This window comes from Ambystoma mexicanum, chromosome 6q (genome assembly GCF_040938575.1).
Source record: "Ambystoma mexicanum isolate Mex_15411 chromosome 6q, UKY_AmexF1_1, whole genome shotgun sequence".
Classification (NCBI taxonomy): domain Eukaryota; kingdom Metazoa; phylum Chordata; class Amphibia; order Caudata; family Ambystomatidae; genus Ambystoma; species Ambystoma mexicanum.
In genome coordinates, this window is record NC_090937.1 from 1,636,305,653 (window position 1) to 1,636,327,697 (window position 22,045).

General features: G+C 45.2%; 1 protein-coding gene across 1 annotated transcript in view; it reads right to left on the reverse strand.

The window, feature by feature from the left end:
• LOC138516928 (uncharacterized) overlaps positions 1 to 22,045 on the reverse strand; it is a 382,418-nt gene that overhangs the window by 234,945 nt on the left and 125,428 nt on the right. Inside the window, exon 5 of the mRNA XM_069632392.1 lies at positions 8,460 to 8,564. Within this exon, the coding sequence (XP_069488493.1) occupies positions 8,460 to 8,564 (105 nt within the window). The remainder of the gene's footprint in view (positions 1 to 8,459; positions 8,565 to 22,045) is intronic.

Here is a 22,045-nt window from a genome sequence, read left to right on the forward strand (position 1 = left end):
TCGCAACCTGCTCAGGCAAAACACTACTGTTCCCACAAACCCTGCTGTTTGTCTTCCTACAATAATCCTGGTGATTACAGTTCATCCCACACACCCACCAAATTTCACCCTTCCGAATTTACCCAAATTCCTAGCAAGAGAACTATAATCCCATACAAAAACCTCTTCCTCTCTATACACCGTAGGATACTCAAATTCTCTAACTTCCCCCTTTCCGACAAAAACATCTTTGCACAACTGACTTGTAATAAAACTGTTTACCTGACATGTCCCGACACAATGGTCAGGCAAAGTCAGACAATTGACTTAAATCTCACACACCTTAGCCCTTTCTTTTCCCCAAAGGGATAAAAGGTGAAGCAAGAGAGCACAGTACGAGCGAGGCAGACAGCACGACGAGATGGCTATCCAGACCCGGCAGTTCAAGAGGAGGGGAAAGGCAGCAGATATTTAGTGGCTGAGATGGAAGGGCACGACCTTGCCCTTTTCCGATGCAAATCCGCAAAACCTCCACAGAAGAAATCATAAGACCGAGGACAATAGACCAAGTGTGTTCCAGCAGATGCCGGCAGTACCCACACCGTGTCTACGCTGATAAGGAGGAGCAAGGGAAGTACAATTGAAAGACTTCACTACAAACTGTGTGAAAGTAAGGTATGCAAATTCTGCAGCATTGAAAGTATTGAAATGATAAGAGCGAACCCAGAAGAGGGATGCCAGCAATGAAAGTACTGAAACGGTGCGAGTGAACCCAAGGGAGGGATGCCAGTAAAGAGGGGCAAAGTCTAAAGTCCCAAGGAGCAGTGCATTGACAGACGTGAACCCGGCCAAGCGATGTCCACTATGAACTGTATGAAAAGACATTGAGAAACAAGGGAACTGAATCCTGCATCGTGAAAGTGAAAGGGAAGTGAATCCTGCTAAAGAAAAGAGAAAGCCGTAGTCAACCCGGAGGATGGAGGCTGATATTTGAGAAGGGTCCGAGCCCAAATGAGGGAGATCCGGGGGTGACAGAAAATGCTGCATAGGAAAATGACAAATTTCGAAAATGCGCGTTTCAATGCATTTATATGCGGGAGGGTTAGGGTAATACATATCGTAAGGGGCATATGGGGAGGATTGAGGGTCTCCCCCATAGAAATGCATTGAAATGTGCAAATAAATGTATTTTCGGCTGCAGTATTTTATTTTCTAAAAAAAAAATCACATACATCCAAGATTCCTTTTTTTGTTTGGAATGTTTTTATTATGATTTTGTAAAAGAACAGCAAGCATTACATCATACGCACTGTCACTACCAGGAAAGACAAGGGATGAAAGCATGAAACCTGGTCCAATAGTATTGGGTAGACAGCTGGCCTACATGGGGAGCCACAATAACAGGATGTGTTGCTGTCTAACAGAACTGGTACCATGTCTGAAGACAGAAGGAAAGAGAAGTTTAACAGTTAGAAAGTAAATTCTGGGTGAACAATATTTTACATTAATCAAGTGAAGTAGCAGTATAGACCCCCAGCTAGTGTCCTGTATTACACGATTCAGTGATGTACAGGTGGTTGAATTCAAGAGAGCAGTGAATAAGAAAACAGAGAGTAAGTAGAATAGAATAGAGGAAAGCCTGGGAAGTTAGGGAAGGGGAACCCACCGTAAGTCGAGGAGATCGTGCACGTTGTACGGTCATTCCTTTGAGGCCTGCAAAAGGAAGGTGGGCTATACAATGATCGGTATTTTTACATGAGAGTGGCCGTTTTGTGCTAAACTCTTGAGGAGGTTACACGAGCTGGTGATGCTTGTAGCTACTAGAGGGCAGCATGGGATGTCTGCGTGGACCTTCTCTAATATTCATATAAGGGGGAGAGGAAGCAGCCAAAAAGACCACAGGCAACCCAGCCAAGTGTGCTCTTGAGTTCATGTTGCCCTCTATATATCGGAACGGACAGAAGATGTGCTGATAGTGATATGAAGTATGTTTGATTATGGTAGCTTGCGGACCTCCGAGAACTGTTTCTTGGATAAACTGTTGAGATGGTTGATGCTTAGGAAGTTCGCTAAAGGGCTCAAAGTATATAAAAATGTGTCATGTGTTTGCATGCTCCCATTGAAAAATGTATTATTTCTTTGCATCCCCCCATATTGTTTTTCCAGTCTATGTGAGAGGCAGATGGAGTTCCCACCATACCGTGTGAGATGTCGGGGGGGGGGGGTCTTGATTTTTCCATTGGAATGTTATACTTTGGATGGCTGCTGCTGATAACTGGGTGTCTAGGAGCTTTGTCTGTCTGGGTATCTTTGCTTAGGAGGTTGAGGCAGAGTTCCTTTAGTGAGATGTATGCAACCAGCTGAAGTATATCTATGATTTTCTTTGTTATCTCTTCAAAACTTGGCCTGGCTTGGGCAGGAGAATCTTCATTGAGCCTACTTCTTGTGTGTCATTACATCTCCAACAGTTTGCACTGGAGGCAATTTTGGACTTATGCATTCTTTCTGGTGACCAAAGAGCTCTGTGTAGGACGAAAAAGAGGCTTAGGGACTGGCTGGCTGATCTCGATACTTTTACAGATTTGTTGCCGTTGGGAGGGATATAAGTTAATGACCAGGTTTTGTTCCCATTTCTTAGTGGTTGCTGAACAGACTGTTACTGTATTGTTAATGAGAGTGCGTGGTTATAGAATTTGATGGCCTTGTACAATTTACTACCCAGCCGAATATCATCTGTGCTTTTTAAGACAGCTGACATGTTTTTTGCTTTGAGTTTGTTTATTCCTCTAATTAGTTTCAAATAGTGACCAAACTCAATAGAGCATATGTAACTTGGAGATCTGCAGAGGTGAGTTACTACGCCAGAATTGGCGTGTGTAGCGTATCTTTCTTTCAATCCACGGGGCCCAGTGTAGTGATATTTTTTTAATGCTTAATCTTGGGTTGTGCCAAAGTGTAGGAATGCGACTCATTTCGATTTAAACCAGGAGTTTAAGTGAATAAAGAAAATATTTTTGGTGATGAGGCCCACATTGGGTGGTCATGTTGCTTTGCTTTTTTCATACTGAGTCTGCAAGCCAATGGGAACGGGTACGGAAGGGCTTCTTAGAGTTCGAGCCATCTCAGAGAATCTCACTTGTCCACAAGGGGGGAGAAGTAATTTGATTAACTTGTGCTAGTATGAAGGCTTGTTGGTACACTAGTAAATTTGGGGATTGAGCCCCTCCCCAATTGTTTGTCTAGAGTTTTTTAAGGAGATTTGTGGCAGTTTGCCCTTCCACACAATTATGTTAGGATTGAGTTCACTTCCATGTAGAACTTGGTGGTGAAGGGGATTGAGATCATTGCAAGGGGCTAAAGTAATATCGGAGAGGTTATAATTTTAATTGTGTCCAGTCTGCCCAACCATATCAGACACAGAGGTGATCAGTTTTCAATGTTTTCTTTAATATTTTTAATTGTGACAATTTAGACTTTGGATGTGGTTGAATCTATATCTGGAGTGACCTCAATACCCAAGTATTTAATGTAGTCTTTTTTCTAACTCAGGCCCAGATCTTCGAGATCACTCTTATTGCATGTTACCGATAACAGTAGGAGTTCTGTCTTATCTCTGTTTAGTTTACATCCAAATACTTTTCTGTAGTTCTTTATATTCATCATTGCTCTCCTCACAGTGGTGCTGGGGTTGGAGACAGAAATAAGAACGTTGTCTGTGTATGCAGCTAGCTTAAGATGGAGATTTTGGGTTTGCATTCCCATATGATTTGCGTCCCTGATTAATAACAACAGCGGTTCGGGTGCTACAATATGGAGTAGTGCGAAACTTAATCTAGTGCCACTGTTTAAAGAGAATAGAGAAGAGGCTGCGTTGTTGACAGTGATTGTGGCCCTGGGTGTGATAAATGCATTTACGGGGTCAAACGCTTTTTTGACATCTAGTGCCATAGGTCTAGGTTCTAGGTCAGGGGTGGGGATGCTATTATGTCCGCTACAAGTCTAGTTTTTTAACTGGTCTGTCTCCCTTTTATGTACAAATTTGGCCATTTTGGCTCAAGAATGGCAGAGTTTTCTCTAGTCTTGTGGCAAGAAAATTGGTTTAGATCTTACAGTCTGCATTTATTAATTATATAGGTCTGTAATGTTTTGGGGTGGTGGTATCTGTGTTACCTTTTGGTTAAATGATGTTGTTTGCTTTTTCACAAGTTCCAGTATATGGGGCATTGTTGTGGAAATTGTCATAAAGTTTAAGTAGTCTGGGAGTTAAGGTATTCATAAAGGTTTGATCAAGTTCTATGGGGTGAGTTCCTTTATTTCATAGAGAAGATTAATTTCAAAATGCCTGACGTCTAAACCCTTTAGGTCTACTTTACTTGGGCTCTTTATTGGCATGTTGTCTAGGAATGTGATTAACTCTGCCTGGATGTTGAGGGATGTGGAGGTGCCAGATGAGTGAAGTGTGCGATAGTAATCTGCGAAACCCTGGGCTCTCAGTGTCCTTAGTGGGAGTGGGGGTGTCCCTAGCTTGTTCTTGATGGAGTCTATTTTATTTTTTTCTTTTCTTGCCTCCAAGTATCTCGCCAGACATTTGACAGCTTTATTTGAACCACCATGGTATTTTGCCTTAATGTTTAACATCGCTATGTCGGCCGCTATAGTTGATCTTTTCTAAAATTACATTTTTGATTTGATCAGATTCCTAAGGGTGATTTTGGAGGTATCATTTCTATAATTGTTTGATTTTGGTAAGGGAATCTTGGTATTCTTTCTCATATGAACTTTTTGAGCTGTACATTTTCTATTGATTTCGCCTATCAGTGTAGCGTTGAATGCATCCCAACTTGTTTCCATATGGGTGTGTTCAGTTTCGTTAATGTAGAAAAACTCCTGACAAAAGCCCTCTACCTCTATTGTAAATTCTGTGTCGATGAGTAACGATGTGTTGAAACGCCATATTTTATTGTGTTTATTTCTGGGATTGACATCCATCAGCAGTGACAAGGGTGTGCAGTCTGAGAGGACAATTGACCATATTTTAGCCTCGATTATATTATTCCTTAATGTGATTACATGTTAGAAAATAATCACTTCTTGTGTTGGCCTGGTGGGTGTTCAAATAGAATGTGACGTCTATTTCGTCTGGGTTCCAGAGTCTCCAGATACCAGTTAAGTGGAGCTTCATGGCCACTTGTGTCCAGGCGCGTCATAAATAGCTTATCATATCATATCATTCTTGTCAGGGATTTGGGCACCTTCCCTCCTGAGAAACTTACTGTGGATTTTCAATCATTGATCGGGTCAATGAGAGAGCCCAATCCCCACCTATGATTAGATTCGTATTGGCAAAGGATTCAATCTTTTTACCTATTGAGTTCCAAAAGTTTGGCTCGCGCACATATCTTCATTATTTGATATTTATTGCTGTTGATTGTCAGTCACCATAGTAACCATCTCCCTCCTGAGTCACTTTCGCTAGGAGTAATAACCGCCTTAGTTGAAAGTGTCATAACTCTGTTTTTCTTGCCCATGGCCTGGGAGTAGAAGCAATGATCATAGATACTCTTTTTTAATTTGATCGCTTCATCTTCAGAAAGGTGGGTTTCTTGGAGGAGGACAATGTCTGCTTTTTATTTCTTAACGTATTATAACAAGTTTTGTCTTTTGCTGGGGTTCTGGGGTTATTTAATCTCCTGATGTTCCATGATACTATGTTAAGTGGCATTGGGAATTATTTTCTTGGGAAAGTACAGGACTGAGCCTTACGTGACTTCCTTGGGTAATCTGGGTCCTCTTCTTCTATCTTTTGTTTGACTACCTTTGTGGTTGTGGGTCTCAGACTCACACTTGGTTTTTTTCTGGGTTCAGTCCACCTGGTTCACTAGCCTGCCAGGTACTGTGACTGAAGAGGACTAATGAGGCTTGGATATCCTTTTTGGGTGGAGGCCCCCGACTCACACTTGCTTCCATCTAGGTTTAGTCCTCCTGGTATTCTCTCCTGCCAGGCACTGAGACTATGATAATTGCTCTGGAGGACTGGATTATCTTTGTGGATGTGGGTCCCAGACTCACACTTTCTTCCTTCTATTTTAGTCCACCTGGTGTACTATCCTAACAGGCACTGAGACTATGATGATTGCTCTGGAGACCCTGGTTGTCTTTGTGGAGATGGGTCACAGACTCAAATTTTTCCTTCTATGTTTAATCCTCCCGGTGTACTACCCTGCCCGGTACTGACACTACGATGATTGCTCTGAAGGCATTGATTGTCTTTTTGTATGTGGGTGCCAGACTCACACCTTCTATGTTTAGTCCACCTGGTGTACTACCCTGACAGGTACTGAGACTATGATGATTGCTCTGGAGGTCTTGATTATATTTTTGAGTGTGGGTCCCAGACTCAGATTTTCCTCCTTCTATGTTTAGTCCACCTGGTGTACTACGCGGCCAGGTAGAGACTATGACGATTTCTCTGGAGGCCTTGATTGCTTTGGTGGGTGTGGGTCATAGACTCACACTTTCTTCCTTCTATTTTCAGTCCACCTGGTATACTAGCCTGCCAGGTACTTTGACTAGGATGAGTGGCCTGGATGCTTCAACATGCATTATATATTCATTGTCAGGGTCCCAGACCCATGACTATTGTTTCTTTTCCTTTTCACAGCTTCTACACCATTACCCTGGGCCCCTATCGCCTCCCCTCACATGCAGGTACCTGTCTCATTGGTCTGCGGTGTTCTTAGGGCTTCTGTCATGCTTCTGGCCCACCTGGTGCTTCTTGTCGTCAACATCTCCCTTTTGCTTGCAGCAGCTAGGGAAACTTCCTTTCAGCAATCATGCTTCCTGTTCCACGTGTTCAACAGCTCCACAGAGTGTGAGGAGCTTCTTTGCAACTTCTTCCTGGAGCGTTCCCTCCAGGACAGATCCTCCTGGTGGTGCGTTCTCCCGTTGTGGCGTCCCAGTCTGCCTTCTCTCCGCTTCCTCCTTCTCTGAACTCTCGGTGCCTCCAGGGAGGGCTCGACATTAGGTGAAGTCCTTCCTCAGTGTTTATGCAAACATCAGGTCCATGTTGACTAAACTGCTCTTGCAGCTTCTGCACAGTGCACCTCATTCCTCCGCACCTCTTCTTCATTGCAGTACTTCTAATGGTATACTTTTGCATGTTGTTTTGATTCTTCATTGTCCCAGTTTGACAAAACATTCATATCTATAGTCCCTACTCTTCTGTCTCGGTATGGGTTAGTGTGTTCAAGAATTCTACCTTACAGAGGTAGATTAAGCTTTTTCAGAAGCTGTGGTACCCTTCTCAGGGTGAGAGGGTGAGGGAGTTAGGTAAAGGGGGTTAGTTGGATACCGCATTCTCCCTGGGTTGTCATCCCTTGTCCCATAAAGATCCTCCCCCATGTGATCCTCCATGGTGCACCACGCCCAGGGGGATTATTGGACTGTGGTTGCACCACCCTGGTCCCATTGGAAGGGTCCCCCCCCCTATGTGAGAAGTGATGACATCCAAGGATTCGTCTCAATGGGCAGTCAATAGGTTGGCAAATAGCCAAACAACACCTACAAGCTTTGTGCCCTTCCTCATATGCCATTTCTCTCTAGCTGTACTCTAATGCAAGTGCCACCTAATAGCCCAAACAAAAAAAAGAATACATCTAACAAGCATAGACAAAGCCAACAGTTTGCAAGGCAAGTTCCTCTTATTCAAATATGTTTTTACATTACGACTTTTAGTTATTTCGAATTAGTGTCTTTAACAACTCACAAGATGCAGGTTTTGAAAAATTTTATTGGACTAACTGAAAATACTATGCAGAGATGGAACAAAGCATTAGCTTTTGAAGTCCTGCAGACTGCTTGATCCGTCGTTGAGTGAAATGAAAGCGATTGTCTTGAGAAACTCATCCTATTATTTATGGTAGTAGTAGATGGCCATGAGGGAAAGAGACAATACTTTGGCATTGAAATGACTGCTCTGAACATGTAACTTTCCTTGCATGAAACCGCTTAAAGCAAGGATTCCATTTTGATGTCCACCAGCCTCCTTCCAGCAGATTCCAAAGGATTCCACGTGCTCTTAGCACTTGCTAATAAGGCCCTGCCTCTCCATACACATCAAAATTCCAATTCTAACAGATTCCGTACACGGATCAGAGAAACACAGAGCGGATCACCCCAATACTACAGGCTTAGTAGGGTTAACAAATCCAAAATGGCACCCCAAAAGCTGCAAAAAGCTTCCATCTGCAGGTTCTCATGCGTTCTCACCATCCTCATAAGGGGAATGTGTTTGCGGGACCACAGCACAAAAAGGAAAAGTGGATCATGTGAAAAGAATAATATGGCGTGTGTCCATTGTGGGAAGGGCTAGAGTCAAGGTAACAATGATGAGATACAACGCCTCATAGCACTGCTTCGTGCCCATTATATATTCAGGGGAGGGCAACATGAAGGGGCACTAGATACCACTGTAAACTCACCAGATGTGATGATTGCGGTCCTACATGTAATAGGGCCATCTTTCTCCTGCACCCACTCGCTCGTGCTCTTTTTTTGCTTCCTCTTCTTTAAAAAGTGAAATATTTCTGTAAAACAAAAGTCGGGCATACCCATTAACAATTTACCACTGAAGAGAAGTTCTCAAAATAACAGCAATTGAAGCAGAAGCACCACCTTTGGCTGTGGTGAACATGGTGGCACGTGGCACCAATCAGTGGACAAATCCATTGCTACAGACCTCACCATAGTTCTATTACAAGCCTGAATCAAGACTTGAAATGGAACTTGCCTTCTAGGTAACCCAAAACCCAAAAGAGAGTGGCCTTGGCAGAACCTGCAGAAAAGTCCAAGAGAGGAAGAAGGGAAGGTTCTTCATCACACAGTGTCAAGCCCCGACCAGTGACTTTCTAACAGGAAGATGCAAGCCAGACAAGCCCTCCAGAGACCTTGAGTTACAAGCTTCTGACATCTTAACCATGGCTACAGAGAAGGAAGGAAACAGAAACCCCCAAATCACTGTGAAGCTGCTGGCCTACTGTAAGAAAGGCATGGTATCAAAGCAAGACAAACACAAGTGATCACAGTTCAAGGGTGTTTATTAAACTGTAAAACGTGTGAGATATATGCCTAATCTAAACCTAAATCTAAGATGGGAGCAAGCTATGACCAACAAATAATAATAATACCATCCCATTGTAGTCTAGTCAAATGAAAAGGGCCTATACTAAATAAAACTATTGCTAATCCTTACCGCTATGCTACAAAAGAGTGTAGGATAATGTTCACAATAAAAGAAAGAAGTGTTCACAAAATGATAAGCCAGGATGTCATGGCCTGGGTCTCCCATTCCCATGTTTTTAGCACAGGACAAGGTGGGACTCTTGAGCACAGCACACTCCTGGGCTTCTCTGGCACGAGTTCACAGTTCCTTCTACTACATCAGGGCCTTCTATGCCCAAGTCTCTTCTCATGTAAAGTCTCTTGCTTCAGAGGACCTGATATGCCAAAACAACAATACAAAAGTTCCTTCTGTTAGCCTTCAGCCGGGCTCCGATACTTCTTTCACTCGTTAGCCTCCCTCAATCGGGCTCAGACCAACCACTCACTGTGGACATCCCTCAGTCGGGTTCATACTTGTCACAATGTTGCTCACTTAGCTTCTTCACAACTTTTCTCTTGCCGTCCCTCAGTTAGGTTCACTACTGCTTTTCAATCACAATCTACTTATTGGTAATATTCAAAAGTCTCAATGTCTTTATAAACAACCACCTAGGTTTAGTTCGGCCCCCCTCATCCTGGCTCAGACCTTCCACAGCACTTGCCAACTTTAAACAAAGACTTCCGAAGGGCGATCACGTCTCGCTGGGTCACTCTGTTAGCCTGTGGACAATGCGTGTTTATTCACAAAATCACAGTTTGCACTGCGTTCCACTCTGCCGGGCGCAAACGCCGGTTTCACAATTCCCTCAGTTGGGTTCACAATTTTACAATCATCAAAACCTCTGCAATGCCTCAAAGACTTTCGATTGTACAAGGGGTTTGGCTTGACCCTTGTATGACCACCTTGACACCTCATCTCGGCTTTCCCCATGGCCTCTTGGTACTTCTACTTTCTTTACCCTTTTAGTTTAACACAGTCTCCTGTTTCAGGAGCAGGGTACCAGCCAGAGACCACCGAATGAACCCTTTGGCACCAGACCACTCTGTCTCTGGTACCAATTTCGTTCACAAATGACCTTTGTATCTTAATCTTCTTAATGTTGCCACGGCAACCATGAGCCTAACACAGACCGGTCCACTATAAGGTTCTTCCGACATACCAGCTGTGCTGAACTCGTTGGCATTTCTTTTGCCGCTGGAGTCAAGGACGGTATCCCAATGGCAACCGCGTGTCCCCACCCTGCCTATCAGTGTGGAGGGGACCATGTACCGCTGACACCCATCACACCATTCACCAGCTGCGATTCCCGTTCTTATGTTTCTTTTGTCAGAGGCTTCATGGGCCTGGATTGAAAAGGGCAACTCCCTCCTTGACGTCCTCTCAGGTCTCGCCGCATTGCTCCTCCATTTGAGCTGCCGTCCTGGAATAGCTGTTTCCTTGTGCGTTCGGCCGTGCTCAGAGTGTGCTCCAGTGCTCCACCATTTATCCCTGCAGGGAAGGGGAAGGGCAGTCAGGTGTGTGTAGTTGTCAGTAATTTCCCCACTCTGCCTGGCCTCAAAACTGGGACAACCTAGCAGGCTTTAATAGGGAATTATAACCCTGGTATTGCCATGGGGATTCTTTCTACCTCTTAGTTCATCAACCCTCATCCTAGGCGGGCTGGTAAACTCGAAAGGATGAGAATAGTAGGGTTTGTGAAATGAATGGGAAAAATCTGTTAAATAATAGTTTGGAGGTCTGTCGAGGGAATGACCAGGATTATTGTTGTGAAATGAATAGGGCGGATTGTGGGAAATGTATTCTTTTATCAAAGTAGACTGGGAGTTCGGGTAATAATAATCAGAGGGGTGGGGAGAAGAATCACTGGGAGTACTCGGGTAGGCGACAGAAAAATAGGGACTCTGGGAGATGTAGTTTCCCATGGCAACAAGGTTTGGGTTCCTAATAGGTTTACTAGATGCAGAGGGGTTGTTGGATTCTGGTAAGGGAGATTCAGTGGGTGGAAGGGAGGTTGACTTAACAGCCTATAAAAGCCTCAGGGACTGTGTCCTCCTTGTCCTCTTCCCCGATGTAATAACGTGTCTCACCTGGGGTATTCCCCCGGGCATAACTCCACCTTCCCCTATGCAGGTGATCCTCTCTTTCTTGTCCACCCCCTAGGGTTGGGATCTGAGAATGCCAGCCCTTCCTTAGCCACATGAATAAGGGATTTTTGGGGTCTACTTGGGAGAACACACTTAGGTTTCTCACACTACATAAGGCAGTCACCTAAAGAAGAGATGAGCCGTGAGAAGGTAGTTACATGTTGGTTTTTACCACTACAGAATGAACATCAGAAGCAGACCAGGACAAAGAGAAGCAGAGTTGACAACATGTCACACTACAACTAAAAGGTAAATAACAAAAAGTTCCTTCTTTAGAGAGAATGGCTCAGTTCTCCTGCTTCTTGGATGGGGTTCTACACAATTTTCCTTCAAAACAAAAATAAACGGGGAATGACTCCCTTCCCCTGGTTTGCACGTTTCAAACAGTCTTTACACAATGTTCTCTCCAGGAGAATAGGTCCCTTCTCCTGGTGTGGTTCTGCACAAACTTCCAATGAAACCAGGCAGATGGACTCCCCTCCCCTGGTGTCGCCAGATCCACTCTCAGTTTAGGACCCAGAAAATGCTTCCCTTCTCTAGCTCCTCTTTGGCACAGTTCAACACAAGGCTAGGGGGAATGACTCATCTCCCCTGGTTTTCTATCAGAATTTCGGGAGTAGTACTAGGAGAATGACTCCCTTCACCTGGTATTGCTTGATACTGCTCTTTTTCACAGTTTCCAGCTTGATACACACTTGGCCACTGTGACTTTCTTTCAACAAAGTCCCAAGTCCTGTTAGCATCCCAGATCCTTCTCCAGGCTCCAGTGATTCTTTTGACCACTGTGATGGGGAAGAGTTCCTTGAGAGTTTCGCTCATTCACGCTCGGGTGCCAGACCCTTCTCTTGTAACTAGTGGACTTATCCCCACCACTATCATGAGAAAGAATTCATCTATGCCTTGGTTTATTTCTGTTGGGGTACCTCCTGCCTCTGGCCCAGCGGCCCCTCCGGGTCTCCCATTCCACACTTTACCTGTTCTCCAGCTTTGATACTTCACCGGGGGTTCCAGAGATGGGGGCCGATCTTCCCGGCTGGCTCGGCTTTGCCAGTCTGCAGCGTATTGAGTTGCTGGACCACCCAACTCTCCTGGTCCTTAGCATCATGCCTGGTGCTGCCCCTGAGGAACCCTTGAGGACGCACACGGCGTAAGGCCGGCATCCTCGTTTCCTCTTCTCCTCGCAACCAGATTTTGTATTTCCTACGTCAAACGCTGTCTGGTCTGTTGCGTCTCTCAGTGGGCGCTGCAGCCGAGCTCCACGCTGGGGTTGACGACTTTCTGAATCCATTGTCAGTTTTTATACAATGTAGCCCGTTCTTTTGGTTGATCTTTATGCCTCCTCAGGGCCAACTCATCTTAGTACCTGTATTAGGAGCAGTTGTTGCGTTTTCTAGGACCTTCCTCATCTTGGTGTTTGAGGCCATTTGTTTCTTTTGAATCACAGGATTAGATGTTTCTGCTTTCAACAAGAAGGTTGGTGGTGGAAGGATGGGCAATGTGGAGAGGTTTTATTATTCACTGGGAAAATGTGGGGCTAAAGAAACATTAACATTTAAGAGACTGAGGCACAAGTGCCACAAGACGTGCACCATGTGTCCAAAGAAAGCCTGGAACTAACGACTGTGCAGTGTCACCTTTATGCTCACGGACATATAGGCCTATGAAAGAGGACGTCTCGATAACAGCCAGAATCCCTAATCCAAATTCACAAACGGATCCATTCCTTTTTCAAAGAACACTTTATTGTGTAAAGGAAACCCTTGTTTCCCAAAAACCTAAAATGAAAGGTGAGGAAGGAAAATAATGAGTTTTTAAAGCATAACAATGATGTCTTCCTCTGTTCAGCATCTCAGAGTAGCTGCTAATGACACCAAAATAGTTCTATTTACTTGAACAGGAAAACTGTGCATCTTTGAGCCAACAAACAATGCAAAGGGACAGGATACATAAAGCTAAGAATTGAAATATCTATTTTGGTCATCATATTTCTACCAGGTCTCGGAAGAACCAAATAGGAACATAACTTTATGACTATGGACTCCATCCTGTACACCACACTTCCAAAAAGTGCTCAGCCTGCAGTTTACTCCACGCAGTGACCAGAAAGCAACTCACTTTGATAGTGCTTATCAGCCCCCAAGAACCTGCTTCTAGAGATGAGCTTCAAGTAAATTCTTAAGTAATAAGAGGAGGGCGGCATTAACTGCAAAAAGAATAGTTCAGGAACTGTGAAAATAATTGTGAATTGTAGTGGAACTATGATCAGTACGAAAATAAAAGTAGTACATTTAGTTTCTCCAGTTCTGGCGCATTTCGACAACTGGTAGTAGGGAGTAGATTCCGCAGCTTGTCCGGGCACATTTTAGAAGGATACATAGTCTCCGGTGAGGTGGAAGGTGGCTGGAGGGCCCTGGTTGGGCCGCAGCCATAGGCATTGCTAGAAAGTTCCATAGAAGGATGCATGCGAGATGATACTGCAGACCACCATAAAGGGAACAAAGAACAGACAAAGGCACACAAAAGTAACCCAGAAAGGAATGGGATAGCATCCAACCTCCGGCATGGACTTCCAAGACATCAAGAGAAGTTGCCAGGCAAAAAGTAACAGGAATACTGCCATCATCACCATCATCAGCTGTATTGTTGGTCACTTTGAGACACAATACATATTAAGCATAGGGCAGTAGTTAAACATTGTAAGAATCATCGTAAAACATTATTATAAAACCAACTTGAATCTCTCCATCCACTCCCTCGCTTCATGCACATCCTCTGCTCCCAGGCACTACTCCCCTGCGAGATGGCATACACCACTGCCAATCATATAGGGCCTCTTGAATTTGCATCCCACTGGCCTGGCTTAAAAGCCAAGTATAAGGTGCCTTCGCATCCAACATCTGACGTAAGCATGCACTAATCCTGACTCAAACTGCATCTCTTCTCTTATCACGTCACCTGCTGTTAAAGTGGATTTCACAAATAAGTCTTGGGGGCGGATTCTGGGAGGTCAACATCTTATGGTGAACAGGAATGTCTAGCCAAACCGAATCACAATACGTAGCAGAGCATTAACGCTTAGATTCAGGAGGGCTGTGAGTGATCTAGGGCTACGATTGGTAACACATTTGTACATTCATCCTGAGAAGATAGAAATAGCACATGGTTTAAAGCCAGTGTAAGTAGTCAGGTGCATATAATACAGTAGGAGCCCTTTAGAGCAACATTAAAACAATTCCCCAGCACTTTGTAAATCCAGCCTTAAAATGGTTTGGGGTTTTGTACCATAGACTCATTGGTTCCAAAGTTATACTTTTCAGAAGGTTTACTCTGATTGGATGATGCCAGTGGTTGTGACTCAAAGATCCAAAAACAGAAGAAATGTTCAGGTAGGTAAAATTCTGAATGTTAATACAGTAGGATAGGCCTAGGAGTGAGTCCCTTGGCCAGATCACCACTGATCTAAGTCAGGAAAGACTGACAGGGAGAGGGTTTTACACCCATGTAACCCTATGGAGACTGGGGGGTAATAGAAAAATGTTTGTGAACTTACCCTCCCTGTCTTCGATTTCTCCAGAGACCCCGGATTCTGTTGGGAACATGACCTTCTGTGCTTTGACCGGTCGAGGGAGACCCAGGTCGTGGTGCTTGCACCCGTCGGATGAACACCCCTCCAGTGAGTGAAGATAACAGATTGCAATGGGAGTCATCATGATCAGGCAGCAACAGGAGATCGTTAATGGACAAAGAAAAGGACAGGTCCTGCACAGCTTCTGTTGATGTAAGAAACCTGAAAATACAGTAACAGTCATCTTGTAGTGCTAGTTGAAGATCCTCCAAATTCCAAGAATGCTCTCAGAATGCTGACTGCTGCAACGAGGAGGCCGAGGAGAGAGCTGGTCAGTCCACTGGTTGGTGCAGGGACACTTCCAAAACCTCTAAATGCACGGATCCTCGATCAGGGGTTGAGACTGGTTGTTCACACAGGTCCAGCAGTCAAAGCACCGGCAAGGGTCTTCGTGAGATCAGGCACAGGAGCAATGCTTAACATTACTTCATTGGAGTTGGTGCTGGCCAGCTGCAGGAGTCGTCCTTGGGTCTTCAGTGGGCGGCACTTCTTTATAGGGGTCTTGGCTACAACCATAATCTGTCAAATGGATGCAGGAGTCGCCTATTTATCCAAGATCTGGATGGAAGATCTCACAGGTGCACCAATGGTAAGGATCTGCACCATTCAAACTAGTAGTGGCTATCCAATCATCCATAGCCAACCATAGCCACTGGCCACAGAATCTGTCCAGAAACAGACATTTAGGCACCAGGGATGTGGACTGGGACTACACAGTCCCAGACCCCAAATACTTGCTCACACAGAGTCCACCCCTTAACCCGCAAAAGCAGCAGCTTCCACCAGAAATCACTTACAATATGAATAATGGAGATGCAAAAATCTTAGCATGCTAGCCACTCTTTGTATCCATTTGCGGTAAATGCAAAAGTGCACGAAAAGATCAAAACACAGTAGAAATATAATCGCTGCCACAAACCCACCCTGGCTGTTTTACAATTGTAACCAAAAAGTCACAACACCCACGTTATGAGGATACTGTAAGGTGATGTGTGCAGGTTTATAAATACAAGAATCCATAAAGAGAGACAATCTCTCAATACTGATAGTCTTATGGACTGATCAGTTTCCCCATAAGAATGAGCAAACAGGCAAGGGAGGTAAAGTGAATAAAGCATTTGGTTTTACCTAACTCCAAGAAATCAGGTTAGGAGTATAAACAAGGCAAAAAGAAAGAGTGCCCTATAGACGTCTATGGGAGAAAGACAGCAAAAAGAAAAAGTGTCCTAACACTCACCCACCCCCGGACTAATGTCATGGTCTGCTTCAGTCATCCATCCCAGATACCGATAGTTAGGAGGTTTTGATCATGATCAGATACTTGGAAGCTTCCGTGGAGGCTGATACAATGGCAGAACTACATGGCCCGGCAACCCAGCCCAAAACGTCATTGCTCAGTACATGTTATTCACCAATCCAAGGATGAAGAGAGCAATGATGCAGAAGTATAACCTCTGCATTCACCCAAAAGCTTCGCGTCTCAACTGTTCCATGTGCTGTGTGGCACTCATTGAGTCGGTCTACTGTTTGTTTGCTTTCTGACCTCGGGTGTGTTTTCGACTCGTCTGCTCTCCTAACGATGCATGCCGTTGGCCTGGATTCTTCTGTACGCTCTGTTTAACCTGGAACGCCTCGACCTGCCTCTGGGTTATCCCTTGTATGAGGGTTGTTTGAACGTTTTTTGTCTTGGACTTTGTGGAACTTCTTTGGACACGTAGATTGAACTGTTTCTTGGTGTTTTGATTACTTTGCGGTAGCTCTCAAGTAACCTAGGGTCCTCTTCCCTGGGAGGAAGCAGGTTTGCACTCGGACACCCTGCACTTTCCGTGGCTCTTCTGTCATTAGCCCCTGATCCTCTGTGTACCAGGTTCGTACTAGGTTGCCAGTGTGCTGCTTTGGCCCTCAGGTTACCTTCTATGAGCGAGAGAGAGTGAAATCACAGGGTAACACTATGCTATTGTTTTGGGTCCAGTTGTGATATGATATGATATGATATGGCATTGTTGCTTTCCTTCTTCAGCTTGGTGAAGAGCCTCATGATATTCCTCCCATCTTTTAGATCAAATCCTCCGTGTAGAGTCACAGTCATTGGCCTGCACGGTGTGGTTGGGAGGAAAGTCATACCCCAGTGAGTGGGTTTCATGTTCCAGTTGGTTATACATCCTGGACAGCCTTGCAACCATCCCATTGCTATGTTGGACACCTGACCTATGCTCAATAGTGAAGTCAAAGCAGCGGAGGCTTATGGACCACCTGAGCATTATATAATTCTCCACCTTCATGTTCATCAGCCATTTTAAGGGCTTATGGTCAATTTGTATGATGAAGTGAGTCTCAACGAGGTAGGGTCTTAGCTTCCTCAGTGCCAATTAGCTGGAGAGGAAGGATCGGCTGAGGGCTTCTTTAGAAGGGTGTGCACAAGAGAGTGCTTAATGGGCAAGGGGAAAGTTCCAGTGGCAAAGGAGTGATTGCAGAAATCAGCCAAGGCTGGAGCAAGGGTGTCAATGTTATCCTTTATGGTTCCGGATGGGCGGTGAAGAACTGGCTTTGATGAGACTTTCATAGATCGGACATGTATGGAAACAATGTAAGGGAATGAAAGGATTCCCTTTGCTAGGCTCCTGTTCTCAGGGCACCTGACTACCAGTGACCCTTTATTGTACAGACCAATGCCTCTCAAACTGGAATACGAACAGTCCTTTCTAAGTTACATGTCATCAGTCATCACCAGTGCGCGGAGCAGTCAGGTGCATCAGCAGTGGAGAGGAAGAGAGAAAGCGGACGCGAAAAGGAAGGTCTTGCGTTGCTTCCTGAACTGGAGGTGGTTCTGCTCAAGTATGAGGGAGGCAGGAGGTTGTTCCAGGGGGAGGCCCCAGTCGAGGAGATAGATCAGCCTCCAACTCTCTGCTCGGAGAAGAGCCTGACCCTCAGAAAGGTGGAGGTGGATGAGCAGAGAGCTCGAGAAGGAAGATGTTTTGGAAGAGAAATTTGGAGATAGAGCAGTCCCAGGCCCCAGAAAGCATTGTGGATGATGCAGACAGTCTTGAAATTGATCCGTGCAGCCACAGGGAGTCAGTATGACACAGCAAAGGAGATAACACTTCTTAAATGACACTGAGACTGCTGGCAGTAGGCTTGACAATGAAGCAATCCTCTGTAAGGATTTCACAACTTCAGGAATGGGGCCTGTAAGGAACTCATGGTGGCAACAGTAAAGACAGACACAAGGGATCACACTTCAAGGGTATTTATTAAACAGTAAAGTGGGTGAGATGAACGCCTAATCTAAATTTAAATCTCAGATGGGAGAAAGTTACGACCACCAAATAATAATACTGTCCAAGTAGAGTCTAGTCAAATAAAAGTGCCTATGCTAAAAAATAAACTATTGCCAATTCTTACCGCCAAGTTATAAAACAATGTTGGATAGTGTTCACAAGAAAAGAAAGAAGTGTCCATAAAATGAAAAGTTAGGATGTTATGGCTGGGGTGTCCCTTCCCCACATTTTTAGCACGGGACAAGGTGGGATTCTTGAGCACAGTACACTCCTGGGCTTCTCTAGCTCGAGCTTACAGTTCCTTTTCTCTATATCAAGGCCTCCTGTGCCCAAGTCTTTTCTCATGCAAAGTATCGTGCTTTCGAGGGCCTGATACGTCATAAACAACAAAACAAACAGTTCCTTCTGGTAACCTCCAGTCGGGTGATTACTCTTCAACCTTGAATCCCCCTCAGCCGCGCTCCGATCTTTCTCTCAACGTTAGTCTCCCTTAGTCGGGCTCAGACCAACCGCTCACTGTGGACATCCCTCAGTCGCGTTCACGTTTGTCAGCACAATGCAGTTCACTTAGTTTTTTCAGGATATGGAATTGGAGGGTCCCATGGAAAGTCAGGAAGCACTCACCAATAAGGTAATTCATTGGATCCGTCACAAGAAGGGTTGTATTGTACTTCCATTATACAGGATGATATACCTAATCGAAGAAGATTTAGCCATCTCACGATTAATCTTGATTGCATCAAGGTCTGTTTGAAGGAGGAGTGGCTGGTGCAGGGCTTGTTGGGCATCGAGACCCGCACCTACCCCTCCCCACAGGGTTGTTACATTGTCATTAAAGCCTCTATCCTGAACCTCAGCATTTAGCACTCCGAGGGCTAGCACATCCTTGGGGTGGGCGGTGATTCTAGTAAAGCCTTCCCATGGAGAGACAATAGACTAAGGTCCTTGCACGTACCTCAGGGAATGCCAATGGGCGGTGCCACTCTCAGGAGGGTGGCAAACTTGGAGGTTGTTGACTGACTGGCCCATATGGACACTGTGCCTTGGGGCCAAAGCACGCAATCAATAAATCTACTCTCATGGAACATCGCAGGGCTCACGAAACACCTTGATGATAGTGGGTTGCTAGACTAATTACATAATAAGACATTATAGCCTATCACGAGACCTGGGCTATGGAGCCCGTATCGTTGCAGGGAAACGAGATCTTCGAGGTGAAGCCCAAACAAGGCCAAAGAGGGAAACCCCTTTGGGGGGTTGGTGCTCGGTCTTAGAGCTGCCCTTGATTGGGAAGCAAGGCAGATACCCACAGTCTCTGAGTATTTATTACTGGTGGAACTAACCAGACCTAATCAGGAAACAGTATTCCGCTTTAATGTTTACAACAGGTTGAAGGTCAAGACATCCACTAATGCAGTGCTGACTTTGTGCGACATAGTGGATCGTTTGGGGGCTTCCAATAAGGGTCCAACTTTCATCTTGGACCTTGGAGATTTTAATACCTCCTTGGAACTTCCGAGATCACTGGAAGGTCTCTGGGATGATGACGATGAGGCCTGGGCTATTCCGGGTGTAAGGACAACTCTCATTGGGAGATCGCACCGGAGACCCTGGAAGTGGTTAGAAGCCTTCATAACCTCGGCCTGATGTGCTGTAAAGGACGGTTTCTAACCGATCAAAAACTCACCCATTACAGCCCTAAAGGCTCATCTTGAATTGACTATGCCCTGGTCTCGAACAAAGGCTGGCATAGGGCAGTGGGCTTTGAGGCGCTGGATCGATTGGAAAGCGATCATAGACCAATCATGCTTTCCCTGAAAAATCCTGCCGAAGCTTGCCCACGCATGGCGGATCGAGGTATGGATATCACAGTTCATGGCCATGCACGATGCTCGATAAAATGGTCAAACTTAAACCTGGAACTAGCGGGTTCAACATTGTATGGTAAAATCCTTGTACAAATTGAACTAATTTGCAATGTAAATACCTCCACCAAAGACATATGCTTGTGTTTCGTAGCTATCCAGGAATCAGTAGGGCACCTGTTATCTGCCCCAGTAAACCGTATTAGGCAAGGGGCCAAGAAGCGGATAGCCTGGTTTGACCGCGACTGTTCCTTAGCCAAGAGGGTCCTAATTGCATATATGAGAGGGGGTAAAGCACTGGACAGGGTCCTTCTCTAATTGATGAGAAGTTCTTATAAGTCACTTTTAGGTGCCAAAAAAGGCCCGGTACAGGCAGGACCAGTGGCGATCCACCCAGGAGTGTGCGGATGCGAAGAGTGGCGTATGCTTCGGGAGCCTGATCACCGACACTGACTTAAAGGGTGATGTTAATGATACCATAAAGTATAAATCCGACCAAGTGGCACATCCACTTTGTATAGTGATGGACCCTGAGTAGTCTTTGAGGGCTTCTTCCATGGCTACAACCCCACAAATAGACACCCTAAAGAAGTTAACCTTCACAGTTGAAGAAGTGGCTCAGGCCATTGGGGCACAGAATCAGGGAAAGCCCCCTGGGCTGGATGGGGTCCCTGTGGACCTTTATAAGAGTGAAATAACTGTCTGGGCCCACGGTGCTCACAAGGCTATTCAATGCAGTTATTTCCCAAGACTGGGTACCCAAGACTCGGACAGTGGTGGTGATAGTCTTTATATTCAAGAATGGAGACAAGGCAGATCCCAGCAACTACCGACCCATTTCGCTGCTGGATGCAGGTAAAACCTTTGCGAAGGTGATACAGCAGCACCTGGTAGCAAGGGTTGAGGAGACAACTAAGCCATCTTCATTCGGGCTTCCAAGCAGGAAAAAGCACTGTTGACCAATGCTTTAAATTTTATTTAATTTTCCAAAAACATCTCAGGATTACCAAGACCAATCTATACTGGGTCTTTGAAGACTTGAAGGCGGCCTTCGACAGTGTGCCCAGAGAGACTCTACGGACAGTCCTGTGGAGCAAAAACATCCCTGAAGACCTACTTCACCCAATCCAACTCCTGTATGAGAACAATGTGTAGTTGTGAGGTGAGGATTGGGCGGTCAAGTGATGGATCATTTCCGGGTGGCCAGAGGGCTGAACCAAGGATGTATTCTTGCGCCCATCTTATTTTGTCTTTTTATTAACTCAATAATAGAGAGGCTCCAGCAGGAGAATGCGGATACCCCGAAGATGGAGAGTGAGCGCGTCCCGGTTCTCTTTTTTGCGGATGACGCAGTCCTCCTGTCCACATCCCCGATGGGCCTGTTGCGTGCTCTGCCCACTTTTGAATCTGAGTGTGTAAAATTGGGTCTGGAAATGAATGCCTCAAAGAGCAGGGCTATGATCTTTTCACCAAAGGTGGACAGACCAAACATTCTGAATCTTCTAGGCAAATGGTACCATCCAGGTGGATTGGTATGATTACTTGAGGATCCGGTTTCGAAGGGGGGGGTGCTGGGAAAACCAAGTAATAAGGCCAATATTGTGTTAGAGAAAACTTGTGGGGCGGTCAAAGCCTATTATGCCAGACACGACAGGGGGGCTTTAGAGCCGGCCTTGAGCCTCTACCAGGCGCAGGCCAAGGCGTCAGCCATCTACAGGGCTGAGGTTTGGGGGCACCCGGATGTATCACCTATGAGAACAACAGAAAATAAATGTCTAAAGCCTTAGAGCGCCCCATCTAGTTCCTCACGTATGGAGTGCAATGTTACCCCAAATGATGAGGAAATATGCATTAGACCAGTTTTATATTGGGTAAGGATCTTGGGAAGTCGGGATTTAGAGCCATATCACACGACACTCAAGTACATTCTATCTTTGAGGGGATGGCAGAAGAATCCCTGGCTATCTCATGTTAAAACTTGGCTGGCCCAGTTG